Here is a 21,838-nt window from a genome sequence, read left to right on the forward strand (position 1 = left end):
TGAATCATGGTTTTCTCAGGGTATATGCCCAGTAGTGGGATTGCTGGGTCATATTTAAAATCGTTCGATATTTTAAATTGCTTGGATTGAAATCTGTTGTCCTGTTCTTTATTCTTTTTTTTTAGCATCTCACATAGTTTGGTGGTCAGTCAAACATGCTCAGTAATCACCTTTAGGGGACTCAAATCTTGTCAATTTTTATGAGTTTGATCAAGTTTGGGGGTTATTGAATCAGTTGGTATTATAGCTGCAAAATTATTTAAGTGAGATTCTTGCTGTTTGTAATTACAGTTTTGTTCTAACAGATCTGTTTTGCAGATTTTTATGAGCAGGAATTCTCTTGGGCAAATCCACCATGATTCTCAGTGTGGTTAGGGTAGGCGATTTTCCACCCCTGGGGTGGTTTTTCAGAAGAGTGGTCATGCAAAAAAGACCATTTCTGTCCTCTTAGCAGCACCCAATTTTCAGCTTCTGCTGAGAGCAGGATCCAAAATTATCCTATCTCCTTATGAAATTCTGTTGAAAAATGTTAGTCCCTGTACACTGTGCACAAAAGCCAAATTACTTTTGGAATGTTCTGTGGAACTCTGGGAATTCAGATAGGGATCAAGGAAACAGCACAACATCTTTTCCCCTCCTTTGCTCAATCTGTTGATTGATTTGTAGGCAATTACTCTCCTTACCTTGAACCCTCTGAAGTAAAGTCTTGGGTCTAAATTCTATTGCTTTTTGTTGATTCCTTTATTTGTTTGTTTTTTAAGTATTATATTTTGTTCCCAAAGTCAGAGAATGCAGAGAAAAGTTCTGGGAAAGCAGAGGGCTCATTCTCCATTTAAAACAGTATTCTCCTAAAAATTTGCCAGGAAGTTAAGGTGTTTCTCATATCTTTTACACTGCTGAAATGTAAATCAGAGAAAGAGCTTCTGGAACAAACCAAACAAAAACCACACACTTATTCAGGGACAAAGTCAGAATATGCTCATGGTGGATTTTATACTCAACAATGCCAAGATCTTTATGGCATATAAGCTTCCCAAAACTTCACAGAGGCATCCCTAAAGAAGTGAGAAAACTTGAAAAAGAGGAAGGAAGGATTCTTTCCTGATTATTCTTCAGTAGTAGCATACCGAGAACAAATAGTGAAAAATACTGGACCTTTTCTAAGTTATTCCCAGCTTGGAACTTCTACAAGTCTTAATGCTGTGCCCCATAGTCTCATAGATGAAGAAGGAAGGTCACAAATTAGAGTGGAAAATAAAAGGAATTTCTGGTTATCTATAATGTTTCTGGCTGTCTCAGGCATAATTCTCAAAAAGAATTTATGTGTGTCTTAAAGTTTAAAATAGTTACATTAACTGCAGCAGCAGTTCCTAAACCTGGCTCTCTTTTGACATGGACATTTGAGATTCTTCCCCACCTTCACCAAATATCAACTGGAGGGCCAGCCCAATGACCTACACCCTCAGAATTTCAGAGGAAGGACACTAAAAGCTGATGGATCTGACTGACAGACCAGCATTTGGGAGGCATTGAGCTACTAAAGGAGACCAGCAACCCTTATGCCCCTGAAGGTGGGAATCCTTGGGTCACCAATGCTCACTCTCTCTTTATAGATATCCTTGCAAATTCAGCTACTGTAAACGTAAAATGAATGGCAAGGTTTGGGCTGGCTTTTGGCTGCACTTGTAACCAGAAGAGGTGGAACTGGGGGCTGATATAGGACCATGTAACAGGAGTGAGGGTGGGAGTGGAAATAAGCCTGTCAGCACAGGGCACACAATGATAATGGGTAAGAGAGACAGTTGATCAACAGAGCTTACTCAGCACAAAGAGAATCTGAGCCTTCTTCCAGACATTCTAGGGCTATAAAAAGGAATCAGAAGCCACAGACTGAACTCAGGTACCTAGAGCACCTCTCTTGATATCTAGCAGCCTAGGCTGATGATGCCATTTGCACAGAATCAGAGAGGTTGAGTAACTTGCTGGTAGTTAAACAGCTATTAAGTGACTTAACTTTGACCATTTAATCCAGGCCTTCTGACTCTACTTCTAGTTTTCTTTACTCTCCAGGATACTTCCAGTTGTGGAAATTGTCTTAACAGGGTACATTTGAGCCTGGCTGTGACCTGGTTTTGTAGGGTGGAGTCGCTCCTGACAAGGGAAGCACCAGGGTAGAGATGAATGGGTGTGGACATGGGATTAGAGATAGAGCATCCTTGGGGAGAGTTTCTGTGGAGGAAGCTGGGAAGAGGTCACTTGTTCAGGAGGAAAGAGAGAGGTTGGCCTTGCCTGGCAGCTGAACTATTTCTATCTGATAAACAAGATGACAGGGAGCTACTCTGTATTCTTCAGGGAGAGTAAGATATGAAAATGGTCAACATGAAGCAAGTTTGAAACGAGCATTTTTGATTAATGATAAAATGGCTTCTGAGATTAGATTGCTGTGTCATTTCTGCCCATGAGATCTTGCCCTGCATTTGATGAAGCTTGGGCACCTCCCAGGACATGGTCTTGTTTTCTGCATGCTTAAGAGTAGTTGGTCAGTAATGATTTGAGTCTTTCATTAATACATCCTCACCCCCACCATATTAAGGATAAAATAATAGCTTCCTTCAGTTAAACAGCCCATGAGACATGGACATTCGGTCTTTTCTCTGAAGCACAGATGTCAAATAGTGTCCTATAAAGTTTCAGGACCTGAGAGGAGATCCTTGGGGCTTTAACCTTAAAATTCCAGAACTAAGGACTTTATTTTGCTACCAGTTTCCATCTCAAGTTTGTTCCTAAATTATCATTATGGTGCATGATTCTTTTCATGGTTTATTTCCCAAAATAAGGGGGAAAGAGAGAGAAAGGGGCCGGGGCGGGGGGTGTTGCAGAGAGAGAGAGAGAGTGCCTACCGTTTGATTTTGGGTGCTGTTTTTTGTTGTTGTTGATTGAGTAGGACCTGGCCTGAAATGTCCTCAGGCACATGCTATTTCTGAGCTGTAATTATGCTTTTTAACCCACTCCTTTATGTCTGGGTCCTTAATATCCAGCTCCTATGTAATTATCAAGTTCAGTGTGTGGGAATGAGACAAATACTTTTTGCATGAGTTTAGCCTATACATTACTGCAATGCCATGTTATTACAAGATATTTCCTAAACTCAGAGCTCTACTATTAACTCTCTCAACTTGAAAAGACCCAGCAAAGAGATACTCCCAATCTTTGGCCCATGGTGCAAAACTCAGATGGACACTGACTTGATCCAGATGAGGGCCCTAGGGCTCTTGGGGGAGGATTTGAATTTGGCACTAGTGCATTGGTCCTGAGCCTGACCTTGGGAACCCTTCCTTTTCCATCCAACTGTATTGCGTAGCTACAGCCAGGACATTCATTCCAATTGTGAAGGACATTCATTCTTTAATATTTGATAGGGGCCAGGTTTGTTCACTGTCTCTCCTGGAGGAAGTTTACTGTGCTAGTTTGCTAGACTAGAGAGAGATTGGTTAAGAGTAATCAGAATTTTAAAGGACCAGGCTGAAAGGAGGGGAACTGTGGCCTGTTCTCTTTTTCGAAGTTCACCAAAATAGAAGACAGCAGGAGTCTAAGTTCCCCAAGGTCAGTCTCAGGAATCTCTTCCCCTAAACTAAAATTATTTTGATACCATTCCCCCCTAATCTGAGAAACAACTTATATATCAGCAATTTTGTATATGGAGCACAGAAAAGTTTTTATTCTTTCATTTATTATTTCCTGTCATTTATTAAACATTCAAATAATATAGAAAGAAAGAAAGGAGGAAGTCAACTCCCTGAAATTCAAGCACCTAACAATAACCGTCAGTATTTTGTGCTCATCTTTCTGGACTTTTCTCACATATGCAAGTATGTATGTGTGTATCCATATACACACATACATATATGAACATGTTGTTTTACCACCTGCTTTACCGTCCATTCAACTATATTTTGTGATACTCTTTCCTTCTGATCAATATAAATATACGTCATTCTTGAATGGCTTCTAAAGATTCTACTATATGAATAATGAATATTCAGTAACTTGATGTTGTATGGGTATTTTGTTTACTTCTCATTAATTGCTCCTGTGATCAACATCCAGTGAATATCCTTTTATCCTTTTCATTCCTGTGTATCTGTCCAACTTTCTTTTCAAGAGACTTTTAGACCCCAGGCTGTGCATATTTTGTATTTTAATAGATAGTGCCAAGTTGCCCTTGTAAAAGTTTATACCAATTTACAATCCTGCCAACAGTGTATGAAAGTGCCTAAAGAATAGGGAAATTAACTTTCCCTTTTCTTAAGCTTTTCTAAATTTTACCCACCTCCTGAACATTACCACTAAGTGCTGAAAAGAAAAATGTGTTTATGAAGTACTGTAGGCTTGATATTGATCCACACCCAGATTCCAGAACAAGTTATTCAGTCGGTGGTTTATGAAACTTGGAATAAAATTGATAATCTCTAATCTTTATTTGTTCACTAAGCTTAGGTATTGCTAAACTCACATTGTTTTTTGGAAGGTTAAGTACAAAGACAGGATTTCAGCTAAGCATTCAACACAAACGCGTGTGTGTGTGTGTGTGTGTGTGTGTGTGTGTACTTTTTCCCAGATGATTAAACAACTCAACCCTAGGCAGGTTGGTTAGGGAATCCTGTCATGTCAGCAGGGAGGTTGCCAGAGTGCCCAACTGTCACTATCGTATACAGCCTTTGATAATACACTTTTTGTAAGCATGATGCCTCAAAGCTGGGAAGGTTAGCTAAAACAGTGGAAGACAAGATTAGAATTGACATATACCTTAGCAAGTTTAGTTAAGATAAATGTAAAGCAAATATTCAGTAATGAAAACAATGAAGTTTATATTTAGAATTAAAATTCAGGTGTGTATGTGTGTGTGTGAATGGAAGGGAAACTGCCACCAGGATATGAGTTTAATCAATTGCAGATTTGAATATTAGTCATCATTGTACAGCAGATGCTAAGAAATCAATGCAGTGTAAGAATGCATTGATTGTTTTAAAATAGTGTTTAGCACAGGTAAGGACACATGTGAAGACTTGGATTCAGACTCTGTTCAGGGAATTATTTTCTAAGAGGAGCCCTGTCACATTGTAATAACCCCATGTATGCTAGGGTACAGAGAGGGGACTAAAAGAAGTGGAGGATGACTGGTTGAAAGGGCAAAGAATGGTTAGGCTACATAAGCTAGAGATCAAGGGCATAGCTGTATTTAAATGTCTAAAGACCTGGATCCCCTCCAAAAGGCAGAATTAGGAAACTGCAACCAAAAAGCTCAAAATATGTATGGAGGAGGAGGAACATCCCATTTAAGCCATTTAATAAATTGTGTCATTAGGTACGGAGTTTCCCATCTCTAATGGTAACGCATCCACCAGGGCTGCTATGCAGGGAATTCCTGTTTGAGGAAAGAGGGTTATATTAATTCTTTCCAGCAACACATGCATGATGAGTGGCATTTACATACCCAACACTCTCCCACGGATGGCCTGGACTTTGAAAAAACCCAAAGTCTTTCGCAGAGGAGTAAAGGGCCGTATTGGCTGCTAACGCTAAGACTCCTGCTAATGGTCCACCAGTAACCACCAGCTGCTAGAGCTGTGGCACAAAGGGAAGGGGACTGACTCTTTTTGCATTCCAAAACACCAACTAGCTAATATTTCCCCCCTTTTCTCTCCTGCTTAAGTGAACATGTCAGAGGGTAATGTGTTTGAATGATTGGGTTCCAAGGTATCCTCAAGTCTAGTCTGTCTGTGCATATTTCCTTCTCCTCCCATAGTCTGTTCTTATGTACTTTCTTCCCTTTTGTAGTTAGGTTCTTCCCTTCCTGAGAGCAGCTCCCACAAATTTTCTTTTTTTTTTTTTTTTTTTTTTTTTTTTTTTTTTTTGCGGTACGCGGGCCTCTCACTGTCGTGGCCTCTCCCGTTGCGGAGCACAGGATCCAGACGCGCAGGCTCAGCGGCCATGGCTCACGGGCCCAGCCGCTCTGCGGCATGTGGGATCTTCCCTGACCGGGGCACGAACCCGTGTCCCCTGCATCGGCAGGCGGACTCTCAACCACTGTGCCACCAGGGAAGCCCAAATTTTCTTTATATATACAATTATTCTCACAACCAATAAGAAAATGTCCCCAACAAACCCCCCAAAAAGTGGACAAAAGGATGTGAAAAGGAGGCTCCTCTGATAGTGAAATAGAAATGACCAATAAATTAATGAAAAGATGCTCGGCCTCAAATTATAATTAGGGAAATATGGATGAGATACAGTTTTTCATGTATTAGACTTTTGAAGATTAAAGGGTTTGAAGAGATTCTGTGTTGGCACAGTGTAGGCAAAGAGGTGCAGACTGGAAGTTGACCAACATTTTTCAAGGGAAATTTGGTAATATCTTTCTAAGTTTAAAATGTGTATACTTTATTCTAGGAATCTCTACTGAATCTCTCTTTTCCTAGTACATTATAGAAACAGCTATTACACGTTTCAGCATCCATTCTTGTTGAGAACAAGCACATGAGGACAGGCAAAGCTGTTCTTTTGGAAGAGTATTCTTTGAGGCATTGTTGGAATAATGAAAAACTGGAAATGACCCAAATGTTCATCACTCATTCAACTAATATTTACTGGTGCTGACTGTGTGCCCAGCAGTGTTTTAGGTGCTTGGGATAAATCTTTGAACAAAATAAAGATTTCTGCCCGCTGTTTTAGTGCATCAATAGAGGACTGCATAGAATGGAATCATACATAACCATTAAAAATGAGGTATTTCTACATGATCTTGACATGGAAGGATGGCCAAGACATCTTGGACATTTTATTTTTAAAGGGTGTGCATATTTCCTTGCTTGCATTATGCACAAAAATGTTCTGGAAAGACTGGCAAAAATCCTTAAAAGTGGGAGTGGATATTGGGGTAGGAGAAGGGGGAATTTAAAAAAATAAACTATTTTATACTATCTAATTTTTCATATCTAGCATGTTTGATTCCTATAATAGAAAAGTATAGATGTTATAGAAAAAGAAGAAATTAGAAAGCTAAATCAGTAGTTCTGCTAGAAAACTAAGGGTCATATTTCAAAGAGGATGGAAAATTCCTTAACCTATCTGTAGGCATTGAGACCAAAGTGATTAGGTGTTTGATGCTGTTCAGACTGCAAGAATTGAAATTAATACCATAGTACTTTGGAATGCAAAATGAAAGACATGAGATGGGCCTGTGGTATTCGTGGTCATGGGCACGGTGGACTTGTCTACACGTGAAAATCAAATGGGAAGGCAGCCAGGGGCAGGGGCAGGGCCCGGGGTCAGCAGTCAAGCGTTCTGGGGCTTTCTCCTGGGTTTGTGATTGACTAATGTTCAACTTCCTGGAGCCTCATTCTCCCCTTCTGTAAAATAGTGAACTTGGAGTCACTGATTTAAGGTGTGGTCTAGCCTAACTTTACATGAATCTGGATTATTCTGGCAAGTCCTCATTTGTAGGAGAGAGATTTGAGACAGCTGCTGAAATCTCAACTTTCCAGTTACCCACGTCCACCTAGCGCTTTGAAGAAACTTTAGTTATGTAGTACTTTAATATCTATTTTTGTTTAGATTCAAGTTTAAATACATTTTGTAATTATGCTATTTCAACTCCAGGGTCATGGAAGACCAGGCTTTTTGGAGTCAACCTTAAACAGATAACTAAGAGAAATTGATTTTCAAAATGTATTCTTTTTTTTTAATAGATCTTTATTGGAGTATAATTGCTTCACAATACTGTGTTAGTTTCTGCTGTATAACAAAGTGAATCAGCTATACATATACATATATCCCCATATCCCCACCCTCTTGAGCCTCCCTCCCACCCTCCCTATCCCACCCCTCCAGGCGGTCACAAAGCACCGAGCTGATCTCCCTGTGCTATGCGGCTGCTTCCCACTAGCTCTCTATTTTATATTCGGTAGTGTATGTATGTCGATGCTACTCTCACTTCGCCCCAGATTCCCCCTCCCCTCCCTCCTGTGTCCTCAAGTCCATTCTCTACATCTACGTGTTTACTCCTGCCCTTCCACTAGGTTCAGCAGTACTTTTTTTTTTTTTTTTTTTTTAGATTCCATATATATGCATTAGCATACGGTATTTGTTTTTCTCTTTCTGACTTACTTCACTCTGTATGACAGACTCTAACCTAAATGTCAATCAACAGATGAATGGATAAGAGATGTGGCACATATATACAATGGAATATTAGCCATAAAAAGAAATGAAATTGAGTTATTTGTAGTGAGGTGGATGGACCTAGAGGCTGTCAAAATATATTTTGATGAATTAATTTGATGTGTTGGGACACACACACACACACCAAAAGACAACATGGGTCAACACCCTAGGCATTTCCAGATGAAATTAGAACATAGTTTCATCCTTTCCGGAAACTGGCTTGCTTTCAGATCCAAAAACCCAGAAGTTCCACTTTGCCTCTTCTTTGGGGGTAAGACTTCATAGGAGAAGAGGTGATGGTTTTAAATGAGTTTTCATTCTTGTGTGCTGGCGGAATATCAGCCTGGAGAAGCATGTGAGGGGACCTGCCAATGACATGCCTGTGTTGTTTGTGTGTCTCTGGGAGGGTCTGTGGAGACCTATCCAGAGTGGAACATGTGACTCAGACTCTCCTTCCATGTAGAACTAAATTGGTCCTAGTTAGGGCAAATTCAGAGTATCCCATATAAAGCTAGTAAGGGTACTGAAATCCAAACGGAGGGAGGACAGCACAGCAAGCAACCCAACGAGAAGATAAACGCCGGAGGGAATGTTTCATAGATTTGGTATTTGGGACACTCCACTGCCATTTCTCTCTTCCCATTTGTTTTTCAACTGATTGGAAAACTACTAATGAGCGTGTTTACATTTTCTCCAGTTGTTTTACCCAAGTGTGAGACCAGCTGGGGAGAGGGGTTTGTTCCCTGTCCAAAGCCCTAGCTGTCTCTCCCTCTGTCTTCCTCTCACCCTCCGGCTGCCAGACCCCCTCTGCCCTGCCAAACCCCTCCTGGCCGTCTCACCACCCCTCTCCCTGGGGTTCTCTCTGTGTTCAGCACTGGCCAGCAGCCCCACCACATGTTTTGCATTGCTCACACCCTCCCTTCTCTACCCGCTTTGTTGTCATTTGTTTTGTTTTGAAGGGGATGAGGTGCAGAGGAGGTCTTGGGTTTGTGCCCTTCCACTCAGCTTCAGAACTGGAGCCGGCCAGGGCTGCGTTTGCTCCCATTTCTGCACTGAGCTCGAAAGCCCCTGTAGAAGAACGTCCTTCTGTACTCTCACAGTTCTTCAGGATGCATTTGCTCTCTCTGGGCTGCTCTGAATTTCTAGTGTCTGCTCTCTGTAACCCAAGTCATTCTCAGTTGCTTTGCGCTTTCCTTCTGATGAGGGTGTCTCAAGCTTCTGTCATTTAGAAAACCGCCTTCACAAGGTTTTCCATGTCCTATGACATAATTTCTGTGAATTCTCTGTTGGATGTGGTTGTTATAATTTATTCAAATACATTTTATAGAAAACCCATAACTATGAAAAACCCCACTTACTCCCTGTGAATCATCTTGCATATCTCCAGGTATGTGGACACTTCTCTTCTTAGCCCTTCCTGTGTAAGGCTCTCCGTCCCTTCCTGAAGCACTGCTGGGTTGCTCACCCTTCACGTTGCCCTCAGAGTAGTCATTCGAGCTATCAGTTTCCAGTCTGTTGGCCAGTTCTGTTAGGCCATACCCTAAGATAGTTTCTAAAATTCATTAGTTGAGGAGATGATTTGGTGATGCCAGTTCTGCCTAGGTCAGTGATAATAAATATTTGTTGGATGTATGAATTAAATGAAGACCTTTACTTCCCTTGTCAGCACAGTTTTATTTTTTTATTTTTATTTTGTTTTTCAATGTCAAACATTTAATCAACTATAAGTGCAGTATTACATATAAAATTTCACTGGGTCTTGATTCAGAAGTATTGGGTTCTGGTCAGTTCAGCTCTTTGGGTTTTCTTGTTGTTTTTTTAACATCTTTATTGGAGTATAATTGCTTTACAGTGTTGTGTTAGTTTCTGCTGTACAACAAAGTGAATCAGCTATATGCATATGTATATCCCCATATCCCCTCCCTCTTGAGTCTCCCTCCCATCCTCCTTATCCCACCCCTCTAGGTGGTCACAAAGCACCAAGCTGCTCTCCCTGTGCTATGCGGATGCTTCCCACTAGCTATCTGTTTTACATTTGGTAGTATATATAAGTCCATGCCACTCTCTCACTTCATCCCAGCTTACCCTTCCCCTCCCCGTGTCCTCAAGTCCATTCTCTATGTCTGTGTCTTTATTCCTGTCCTGCCCCTAGGTTCATCAGAACCATTCTTTTTAGATTCCATATATATGTGTTAGCATACGGTATTTGTTTTTCTTTTTCTGACTTACTTCATTCTGTATGACAGACTCTAGGTCCACCTACCTCACTACAAATAACTCAGTTTCATTTCTTTTTATGGCTCAGTAATATTCCATTGTATATCTATGTGCCACATCTTCTTTATCCATTCATCAGTTGATGGACACTGAGCTTGCTTCCATGTCCTGGCTATTGTAAATAGAGCTGCAGTGAACATTGTGGTACATGACTCTTTCTGAATTATGGTTTCCTCAGGGTATATGCCCAGTAGTAGGATTGCTGGGTCATATGGTAGTTCTGTTTTTAGTTTTTTAAGGAACCTCCTTACTGTTCTCCATAGTGGCTGTACCAATTTACATTCCCACCAACAGTGCAAGAGGGTTCCCTTTTCTCCACACCCTCTCTAGCATTTATTGTTTGTAGATTTTTTGATGATGGCCATTCTGACTGGTGTGAGGTGATACCTCATTGTAGGTTTGATTTGCATTTCTCTAATGATTAGTGATGTTGAGCATCCTTTCATGTGTTTGTTGGCAATCTGTATATCTTGCTTGGAGAAATGTCTCTTTCTGTCTTCTGTCCATTTTTGGATTGGGCTGTTTGTGTTTTTGATATTCAGCTGCATGAGCTACTTGTAAAATTTGGAGATTAATCCTTTGTCAGTTGCTTCATTTGCAAATATTTTCTCCCATTCTGAGGGTTGTCTTTTCATCTTGTTTATGGTTTCCTTTCAGCACAGTTTTAGAGTCTGAATTCTAATGTCTGCACACAGCCTTCTCGTTTTTCTTTCCTCCTTTTCTTTTTTTTCTTCCTTCCTTCTTCCCTCCCTCCCTCCCTTCCTTCCTTCCTTTTTTCCCAGCCTCCCTTTTTTTCTTTCTTTTTCTTTTCTTTTTAGTTAAAAAATTGGGATTTGATTTTGAAGCTCACTTTCTAAAGAAACTCATAACAGACCATGCACAGAATATGTCCTTAGTTAGTAGGAGAGTCTGGGTTTTTTTTAAGAGACCCTCTATTGACTCTCTGAGTTGAAACAGTTTAGACTCAACATAAAATATGCCTTGTTTACCCAGGCTCTTCATGCTCTGCATACTGTTACAGTCCTTGAAGAGCTTGTCAGTGACAAGTAAGATAAATGAATGAAGAGGACTTTACAAGTGTTTAAAAGCTAAGTATAGCATGTGCTGTCCACTACTTAATTAAACAGACCTGCGCTAAACTAAGTAACTTTGTGGTGGAAACTTCTAGGCCCTTCCCTTTCTGCAAGACCCCCACCACCTCCAACAGTGCTCAGGATGTTAGAAATTTCTTGGTTGTCTGCAGTTGCTAATGTGTTAGCCTAGGTTTGAAACCATCGTATTGGTTAAAGCATTAAAAATTAGTGTGGATTGTGGATAATGACTTTTGAATTTATATTAGGGCTTGGTCAGCAATATGGACTCCCTTTGGGGCTCGATCAAGATTTTATAATGTGTCTGAGTTTCATCCTTTTCACAGAGAACTTTAAAAAAAAAAAATGAGCTGCTTCTCTCATCAGCTCTGATTGGGGTCAATGTCCAGAGAGTCAGAGCCCATTTCCAACTCAATCTTAATTTTTATTATAAAGGGGTCAGTCTTTATGAATCTGAGCAGTAGGGTAGAGTGGTTACTTAGGAGGCTCTGGCATCATAATCCCAAATCTATCATTTGTATGATCTTGGGTAAGTTTCTTAGTCTTTCTCAGTTTCTTTCTTTCTTTGTAAATACTACCACTGCTATTATTTATTTTACTTTGACTTTCCCTTTTTACCCATGCATTACAAAGGCATTTTTCTCAAACTTATCCCACAATCTCAGCTCACAATATTGTAGCAAAGAAGGCAAATAGAGCTGTCATACTGGTAAGACTCAGTTTCTTTATCTGTGAAGTGGGGATAATAGCAGCCTCTAGTAGGGCTGATAGTAAGGTCATATGCATTTGAGTTGCTCTTGGTTCTATGGGCTTCTGCCCCTGTGATAGCAGCCATTAAAGATTTTGAATATGCCCCTCCCCAGAAGCCTACATCAGAGCGTTGGTGTGACTGACTAGAAGAGATGACAACAGCAAAGTGCTGTGCTTGGCACACAGCAAGGGCTAGGAAAGCCTAGTTATTATCACTGATATTCATGGGAGGCTCTGTCTCACAGTGCCAGCCTTCCTTCTGCTACTACTAAGGATACTAATCTCTACATCATTAGAAAAGTACATACATAGAACTCTTTCTCTATAAATAATTCTGCCCCCATGGGCTGCATTGGGTGATAGCAGAACAGAGGTGGTGATATTCTCAGCTATAATTGCTGCCCATAACCCTTTGGGGAATTCCTCAGGTTCCTAAGCAGGAAGTACTTTATCAGAATAATCTCCCTCCCTTGCTTTTAGAAGGGAAAAGAAAAGAAAATATACAAAAAAAGTGCAATAAGGAAGAAGAACAGATCAACATCTATTCATGTGGAGCTTGGTTCATGCTAAAACATTCTTTCCTCTCTTGCCCATTTTATAGATACAGGAACTGAGGCTCATGGAAAAGTCATTCAGTTTGAGTCACAGAATATTTGGCAGAATCAGTGTTAGTGCTAGGCCTCTGTCACTTGCCTAAGAAAGGTGAGAGATCTGTCTCCCTAGGTAATGAGAAATCTCAGAGCTGTCCATGAAAAGGCCTGGTAGTCACAGAAATGTTAGTCCTGTGCAGATCTTAGACTTTTGCTGAGATTCCCACAAAAACAGACACAGAGACAGGGATTTGGTGCAGGTAGTTTATTTGGGAGGTGATCCCAAGAAGCATGGTGAGAAGTGATACAGGGAAGTGAAAGGCAGATAAAGATATATTAATGGGTAGTTTCCCAATGTAGTCAACCAGGGCTGCACCCTGCTGGGGACCTACTGAGAGATTCTGGAACACACCATAGCATGGTCCCACTAAGGGACTGGGGTGCTGGTTATTTATCCATCACCTCCCTCCCTCACAGACTGAGGGTTTTTCTAAGGGCATGAACTGCCCAACTCTTCTGTCTGCCCTGTTCCCTGGCAAAACCTGCCCCTGAGGAAGTCCTCACGCAGAGAGAGGTGCAGGGGCTTGAGGTGGGAAGATAGCAGCACATCCAGGACCGCCCACTCAGTCTACAAGTGACCTCCAGGGTGGAACAAGAGGGTATGGGAGGGGCACTGACTTCCCTATAACAATTAAAAATAAAATAAAATAAGGGTACTTAATGAGTAGGTACAAAAATAGCAGCCAAACCGTCCATGGTGACTACTAATTTTCTGTCTATAAATAAGGACTAAGGGAAAATGGCTTCAGCAAAGTTGGGAGGGAGAGTCTCATCAATGTCCTGTTTGGCTGCAGATGGATGGCAGGAAGGACTGATGAGCTGAATGAGTCGGAAGATGTCAGAGCAGTTTTCAAGGCAGGACTGATGCTGCAGCAGTAGATTGTGTAGATATTTGTAAACACATAGATGTCCAGAGCCTGGCCCATTTTCCCAGAGATGTCATAGTTTGACATGTGTGAGCATATGGCTATGGCTCTTCTTAACTTCTTTCCAAAATGCCCCAAGCTGATAAGTTCTGAGAAATAAGATAGGAATTATCATCTCAAATATTTTTCCTGCTCTCCCCACATCCAGTAAAGGAATGAGGAAAGCACCACCCTAACACACACACACACACACGTGCGCGCGCGCGCACATGCACCATGTTTTGGGTTCCAGTTCCCCTCATTGACCTGTTTTTCCTCTCATGGTGATTAGAGAGTGAGTTTACCATGGAATCTCCCCAGTCCACTCTTCCTTATAGCCATGTCCACACCAACTTTCAAATCTTGGCTCAAGGGTCATCTGACCCATGGAGCCTTATTGATGTCACAGCCCTTAGCTAGAGGGGATTTCCCCTGCCTCCAGACACGCATGTAAACCAAGCCTTTCTCCTTGTTTTTCGTCTCATATTGTGTTATAGTCCATCCTCTAATTCCTCATATATTTACCTTTGCTTTGTTGCATGCATCTGGCCTGTGACCTTACCCTTCATACACTACCGTAGGACTCTGGAGTCAGAAACCTGGGTTTAAGTCCTGTTCCTTTGCTCACTAGCTGAGCGATCATGGGCTTGGTTTCCTCATCTGTAAAAGACAGCTCATAAGAATAGCTGTCTCAGGATTCAGTGAATGCATTCTGCTCAGACACTTAGCCTGGCACATAATTGTTCTAGTCTTGATGGTTGCAGGAGTTTGGTAAGTGTTGAATGAATTTCTGTGCAATGTCCACAGTAGAAGGCATCCCTTCGGTGATTCTTACATACTCCCATAAGGTTCCCTAATGCAGCATATTCCCCTAATAGTTTCTTCACCCTCCTGCTTCATTTTGTCCTGCAAGAGTGACCCAAGCATTGGAACCCAGACCCCACTCAATTATGATTCATTGCCGTGTGGGCCTGGTGGATGTTCAGGAAATCCTTTCCCTTTTCACTGTTCAGTTGTTGTCTGGTTTTTTCATCTTTAACTCAGAGACAAGAACTGTTGACCTTGCTCTAACTTCACAGAAACATGACCAGTAGAAGAGTTCTGGACTATTTCGGATTTCACTGGCAGGAAGGAGGGAGAAAGAAAACCTGAGAGAAGAAAGTGTAATTGCTATTGTATGGTATTATCTCCATATCTCATAGCAACAAATCTTATTATATATTTTTTCTTACTTAAACCATAGTCATGAAGGTTTTATTGTTAACTTGATCCAGATGACTGATCAAAGCATAGTTCATTATTGCCACCTTGCTAAAATATTTTTAAAGGCAGTTTTAATGTTACACTTTTATAGCTACATATTGCTATTAAGCTATTGAGTCTGTTACTAGTCAATCAAGGATTTTCATTTTGTTTCAAGAGCTCCTTAGATAAACTCTTCAGAAATGTCAAGAGAGATGGAGTGTATGACACCTTTTCACAGATGGTGTTCATCAGGGATTTTAGTTAATGGATACAGTTTCAGTTTTCCATGGTTGACTTTGGGTGCTAATGGAAGTATTCTATTAAGATTCCTGCTCTTCCAAACGCTAGAGGATAGGCAGGAAATGAACCCCATAACACTCCCACACTCTTTATTCTTAATGATGTAAGTACCCAAAGACAGGGAATATTTCAGTAGGTCCATTTTATTCAAGAACAGAATATTTCTCAAACAAGAACAATTTGACTTTTGTAACAGCTCCGAGACTATACATTTATCCTGCTCCCTCACTCCCAGGAACAACAACAACCAAACCTAAATGCACAATAGGGAAGGTTAAACTATCACATGAAGAGTTACATACTCACCTGGCTCATCATAGATGCTAATTGTGTATTTTTTCCTTTCATCTGTTCCGAAGTGGCCTGTTCATTCCTTCGTACATTTACACTTTTATTCCACACACATTTAACTTGCTACTTATATACCAGACTCTGTGCTAGGTGTTGAGTCCAAGGGTAATTCACACCTAGTGCTTCCCTCAAGAGGATTTCAACCTAGTGACAGAGAAAGCCCAGAAAACACGTGACTACTTACCATTCATTGACATAAGTGCTATGATGGAAGTGGGTGGGGGTAGGTACAGAATTCTGGGAGAGGCAGTAGAGGGACACTGAATCCCTTCTGAGGTGGACTTACGGAAAGTGGTTCTGGAGGTGATGGTGTTGAAGCTAAGACCAGAAGAACCAATGAGTATAACCCAAGTAAAGGGGGAGAGGATGAAAGGCATGACAGGACCAGAGATCAGCCTGTCCCAGGGCAGGGAGGGGAGGAGAGGCGGCCGAGAGGTGAACAGCAGTTACTTCACAAGAGCTTCATAAGCTACGGAGGAGATGGGGCTCTTTCCTGAGGGCAGTGGGGAGCTTCTGAGGAATCTAAAGCCAAGTAGTAACAGAGGTCTGATGTCACTCTTGACTACAGATTGTGTTCAATGCAAGGCAAGAGTGTAGCAGGAGAACTGTTAGGAACCTATTGCCCCAGAGAAATAAGGTGACGCCTGGAAGGAAGAGGAAGTAGAAAATGAAATCTGATGAGATTTGTCTCAGCAGTCATGACATAATACAGTAAAACCAATATAACACAGTTAGCCAAAGGCGAACGTGTCAGGTCAGCAGTTTGCTAAACTCTGAAAAGGAAATAAAAATGGGCTTCAGTGAATTACTAAATGAGGCCATGAGTTGCCAAGTGCAGAGCTGTGGAAAGCTATCTAGTTCCAACTCTATATTAGCTTTCCTGGGATTTCAGTTATGACTTCCCAGAGGATTTTCTGTCTAAGGCTTTGTGGTGGGCACCTTGTATATCTATCTGATGGCTACAGGGATGTGAACCATCACCTGGTAAACGTGTCTGGAAATATTTGAACGAATAGTATCCTTGTTCCAGTCCTTCTTAAAATTTTCTGCAGTTTTTCTTCCATCCACCTTTAGGGAACGTTATTCATAGCTTCCTATCCTTCTAGACCATACTTGGTGTGTTAGGAAACCAATATAATTGGGTGGAGATGAGGATAGGTAGTGTAGATGGAAAAAATTTTTTAAGAGATCCATTTCCAATTTGACAATTAAATGGGCAGGATTGGTCAGACTTTTCTACGGAAGGGAGAACTAGCAACCAGCCTGTAAGAAATCGGTCATAGTTTAGGGGACGTGCTACAAGCAAGATAAATAAAAATGGTCTAAAATATCAGGCTAAACTCTCATTTTTCATCTCCATTTCACACTCTCCTCTTCCAGCCCAGACTAATCAAAAGAAGCCTCTTCCGCTCACAATTGCTCTGTGTACATTTCCCCCAGATCTGGTATTCACATGAACAACGTGGTTTATTTATATTTCAGCACCAAATTGGAAAGATGACATCATTCATTTACAGTCTTTATCCCATGACATGCCTATTCTCCAACACCTCATTTCAACAGACACATTTAGGACTGCATATAGCATCTTGTTTAGCTTGTACATTCTTTTATGGGATACAGTTCAAAGGTAGGGAACTTTAAGCTTGTTACTGGTAAGAAAATAATCTCATAAAATCACAGGAGCTTCCCCAAAGGATAAGGGCATTATGATGTTTACAATAGCAGAGTTATTATTTATTCATTTAGGCTTCATCATTCATTCTTGGGCAAGTCCCTTCCTTCTTGACCATAGCAGATCTTACAGCTCCCTTCATACTTTCAGAATTCTATTAGAAGAAACAATTCCAGATTTATTAGTTCATGAGTTCAAAAGTATAGGCTCCTGACACTACTGGAATTTTAGGTGTAAAAGCTGAATTTCACAATCTCGTGTACAAGAGATTCCCGGATAGGGGAATCTCAGCACTTGGTTGGCAGCAGCTCCACTGACCTGCTCTTTCTCACAAGATGTAACTTGTCCATTGGGTCTTCTGACACTTTAAGTGGACAAGTGAAGGATGGAAATGCTATCAGCTGCCAACGGTTGCCTGAGATTTTTAAATTAGATTTTTTGGTGGCTCTTTCCCTCTACTTTTATTGTTTTTATCCACACACACGCATGTTTTTACGTCCACTCTGGGGCCTTTCAAATACCGTGCACATTTTTAAAAAATGGAGTGAGTAAATCATGAGACATCCTCTGTCACACAGAATTGCGATGTGAGGTGTTTCCAAAACTTAACAGAACTGAAGCATTTATGAGAAAGCTATTTCTACCTGTTCGGCTGTTTGCCTTTTTTGCTAGCAACACGGCTAAGAGAAAAGCCTAGCGATTGAGAATTGGAAGGCCCGGAAAATCTCCATGTTCTATGTCAAGAAAGAGCCCCTGGGGGCTGAAATCTATGCCTTGATTTCCTAGCTATAAGTGAAGATAGTAATAATTCCTCCCAGGAAAGTTTTGAGGTTAAGTTAGATCATACATGAAAAATACTATAAGAATAGACTTCTAGGTCCAGAATTATTATCAGAGTATTATTTATATTACATAGTAAAATTCCAACTGGCTGGAGGCTCTGCCAGCCTCTGACTTCCAGCTCTCTTAAAGTGCTGATGGCTTGGTGTCATGAGCCACCAATGGTATTGTTATGGCAACTCATGAGATGTCCTCAACTCTTAGTGACCTTCCCTGGCTAAGGACAATCATGCAGCTCACCTCTAGAATGGCAGCATCCCTCAAAATTATGGCCCCTTCTTTCTTTCAGTCACTGGTTGCAACAGCATGCATAATGTTATCTACATCTACTTGGCCCTGTGTTAGATTCTGGAGAGAGGCAGATGAAAGAAACAGCCTCAAGTTTACTGACAAATGGACAGATAAATCAGTGGTTAGAGAGGGGTGGTAAGTAGGAGGCACACGTCACCTGCTCTCAAGGGTGGGGTCAGGAAAAGGCCAGACACAGACGTTAAGAGGCAAAGGAGGGTGGCTGGGGGAGGTGTCACAGGCAAAGGAAACAACATGTATTAAGAAGGAGAAGTGTCTTCCAGTAAACAACAGCAACAATAATAGTAATAATAGCATGACTTTTATTTCAAGCCCATTATTTGCCAGATCCTGGACTGACTTGGAGTCCATCGTATCATTTTCTCCTTAGAACAACTGCAGGGAAGGGGGTACTCTTACTCCCATTTTGAAGTTGAGGAAATTGGGACACAGAAATAGTTAACTCTCAGGAGACCACGGAACCAGCAAAGAGGTGGAGCAACACTTGAACCCAGACGGCCTTATCTCCAAACCCACACTTGTAGTCTCTACATTTCCTGGCTTTCTGAGCTGGATATTTTTATCTGCCTTTTTCCATGGTCTTTAGGCAGTTTTCTAGATTCTGTGACCCTGTTAGGTCGATTGATCGTTGGTCTCTTTCTTGCCCTACATAATAAAACAATACAATTCTATGGCCCTTGGGGTTTAACTATGACACCTAGTTGTCTCATGTGACAAACATAACAGGGAGTAAAGCTCTTCTCCATCAACTTCGCTTTTTTTTGCTTAATTTCTTCAAAGAACAGTATCAGTTAAAATGTCCGTAGAGTGCCCTTTCCCTAGAAGTCATCATGGTAACAAACCATCCCCATCAGTATTTTTGCATTTGGCAGCTTTTAAGTGGATTTCTCTGCCTTGTTTTGCAAGGCCACTGTCTGTCTGTAGTTCTCTGTCTCCATCCAGGCCTTTTCCATCTTTTCATCCAGGGCTTCCCTCTCTTGCTTGCTTTAGAGTGTAGGATGTGACCACTGACAGTATGTGATTGCAGGCTTACTCCAGATCTCTGTGATCGCTTGATAACATAAAACGAAGCACTTTAGTATGTGTCCATTTATTGCCTTTTAAATCTCGTGGGGGAAGTACACTTATGTCTCTGAATGGAGATCCAGCAACATAGTGGCTTCAAGGATGTGACAAAACCTCTTTCACCAAAGCTCATGGCATGGTGCATTCTTTGTTAAGTTTCAATGTAACTAAAAATGAGAGCTGTTCCTAAAAAAGGAACAAAGGGAGCCCTATAGGTGCTGTAATTATGCCCTGAGTCTCTTTGGCTGGTCTTCTAGCTCCTGATGGACTCTTCCCTGGTTTTTGTTCTGTGCAGACTCAGAACAGAATGAAGCTGATGGCGGACAACTATGATGAGGACCACCACCACTACCACCACCACCACCATCACCACCACCACCGATCTCCTGGGAGGTCGCAACATTCCAATCACAGGCCCTCTCCTGACCAGGTCAGTTTCATTGCCGCTTACCTCCAAGACCCCTTTTACCCTTTGGATATTCTAAGATAAAATAAATAATCCTCAAGAAATAATAAACAGCATAAAGTGATACGTTCTTTGAACTGAAACTAATAGCTTTGGTATTTATTTCCATCACTCAAGGAATCTAAATGTTTTCCTTTCTCCTTCCTCTTTAAGGTTTTGTCTGTTCTTGTTTATGTTATGCATTTTCTTTCCTCCTCTCCTTTCTTCTTTCATAGATATATAGTCTGTTGCTGGCTCAGTATCTAATGGTGGCTTACTTTGGAATGTCTCTTTCAGAGTTTTAAGAGAAAGCACTTTGTTTCCATGAGCTTGGCAATCAGGGTAGCCTTGAGTTTGGTGAGGACAGTCCTAGAAAATTCCTTAGTGATGCAAATTAAAAGTGGGGTAAAACAACATGAAAAGAAATCAGTTTTGCTTGCATTTTAGCCAGTGAAGTCAAGGGGTCCAGTTTATTTGATTTGGACTCTATATTCTCCCTTAACTAAGTAAAGAAGTGAAGAGATGGATTGACAAAAACACAGCCCTCCTGTGGTTTTCAACGATATTCACATTCACCCACCACATGCAAAAACTATTTATGGTTAGCATTAAAACTCTTGAAGGTAAATTTTGTGGAGATTATGAAATTAAATGCAAACTAGCAGGATAGTATAGTCAATATTGACAGTAATTCCTCCTTTATTGTACTATGACCTTTTTTTTAAAGTAGTTTAACGTATACAATAAATTTTAAGAGGGATGGTGTCATAGGTAATGGAATGGAATCATCTGGGTAAATGTGAATGCCTTTGTTCTATATTTCTAAATATGTGAGGGAAGGGTTTATTTGAATTACCTGTGTGAGGAGGGGTTTACCTGTTTGTTGGAGGAAGGGGTGCTTATTGTACTCCTAAAATTTTTTTTTCAGGTGGCTCTGTTTCCTTTTTACCTCATGTCACTCCATCCCATAGAAGTTAAGATTCCAGGTCTCCAAGGTGTTTTCCCAGTAGTACAACTCCAGGGGGCACCACTTATATAGTACACAACATAAAATATACCCCCTGGAGCTGTGCAGTGAGGTAGCTCCAATCGGAGGGCTCCCCGCCCCCAGCTTGGCCCTATCCTTGTACTGGGAAACATTTACCCTCGGAGACCTCAACCCTGGAGAAGATGTCCACACAGGACATCTTAGTTTCTGAAGCCAAGTGCAGAAAGGCACCAGTTTATGTCATTAGCTCTCAAAAATGGTTCTCAGTTTGGAGATCAGCAAAATGGAGAGAGAGATTAATTTTATGTCATTATCTCATATGTCTGTGGTTTGGGTCTGATTTGGTTTTATTTATTCAGTTCTCATCCCTCACAACCACCACCACCTCCCCACACTCACCTGCCCCAGTATGCCTGGCATCCTGCTAACTAATTCATTCTCACTCTTGATCCCTGCCCTTTGCTCCCTGACCTTCTGCCATGAGGTGTAAGTGTAAGGCTTTATTGGTGCTAGAAGGCCACCCTGGAATTGCCCCCAGAGAAACAGGAACAGAGAGCACTATAGGGATGGAAAGAAGGTTTGGAGGCAAATTGGGGAAGTGGTTTGCACAAGGACCTGCTGAGATAACCATCTTGTTTCATCACGGAGACACATACACTAATGTGTCCTGCTAGAAACACGGCACCAGTTCAAATTTACCTTCCTTGTGAGTGATATTTTTTAC

At 41.2% G+C, this 21,838-nt stretch overlaps 1 protein-coding gene across 1 annotated transcript in view; it reads left to right on the plus strand.

Annotated features, from left to right (window-relative positions):
* Nucleotides 1-21,838, plus strand: part of ERC2 (ELKS/RAB6-interacting/CAST family member 2) — a gene marked incomplete at both ends in the record, with an annotated part of 849,176 nt that overhangs the window by 728,477 nt on the left and 98,861 nt on the right. Inside the window, one exon of the mRNA XM_079713573.1 lies at nucleotides 19,977-20,111. Within this exon, the coding sequence (XP_079569699.1) occupies nucleotides 19,977-20,111 (135 nt within the window). The remainder of the gene's footprint in view (nucleotides 1-19,976; nucleotides 20,112-21,838) is intronic.

This window comes from Hyperoodon ampullatus, assembly GCF_949752795.1.
Source record: "Hyperoodon ampullatus genome assembly, chromosome: 10".
NCBI classification, from domain to species: Eukaryota; Metazoa; Chordata; class Mammalia; order Artiodactyla; family Ziphiidae; genus Hyperoodon; species Hyperoodon ampullatus.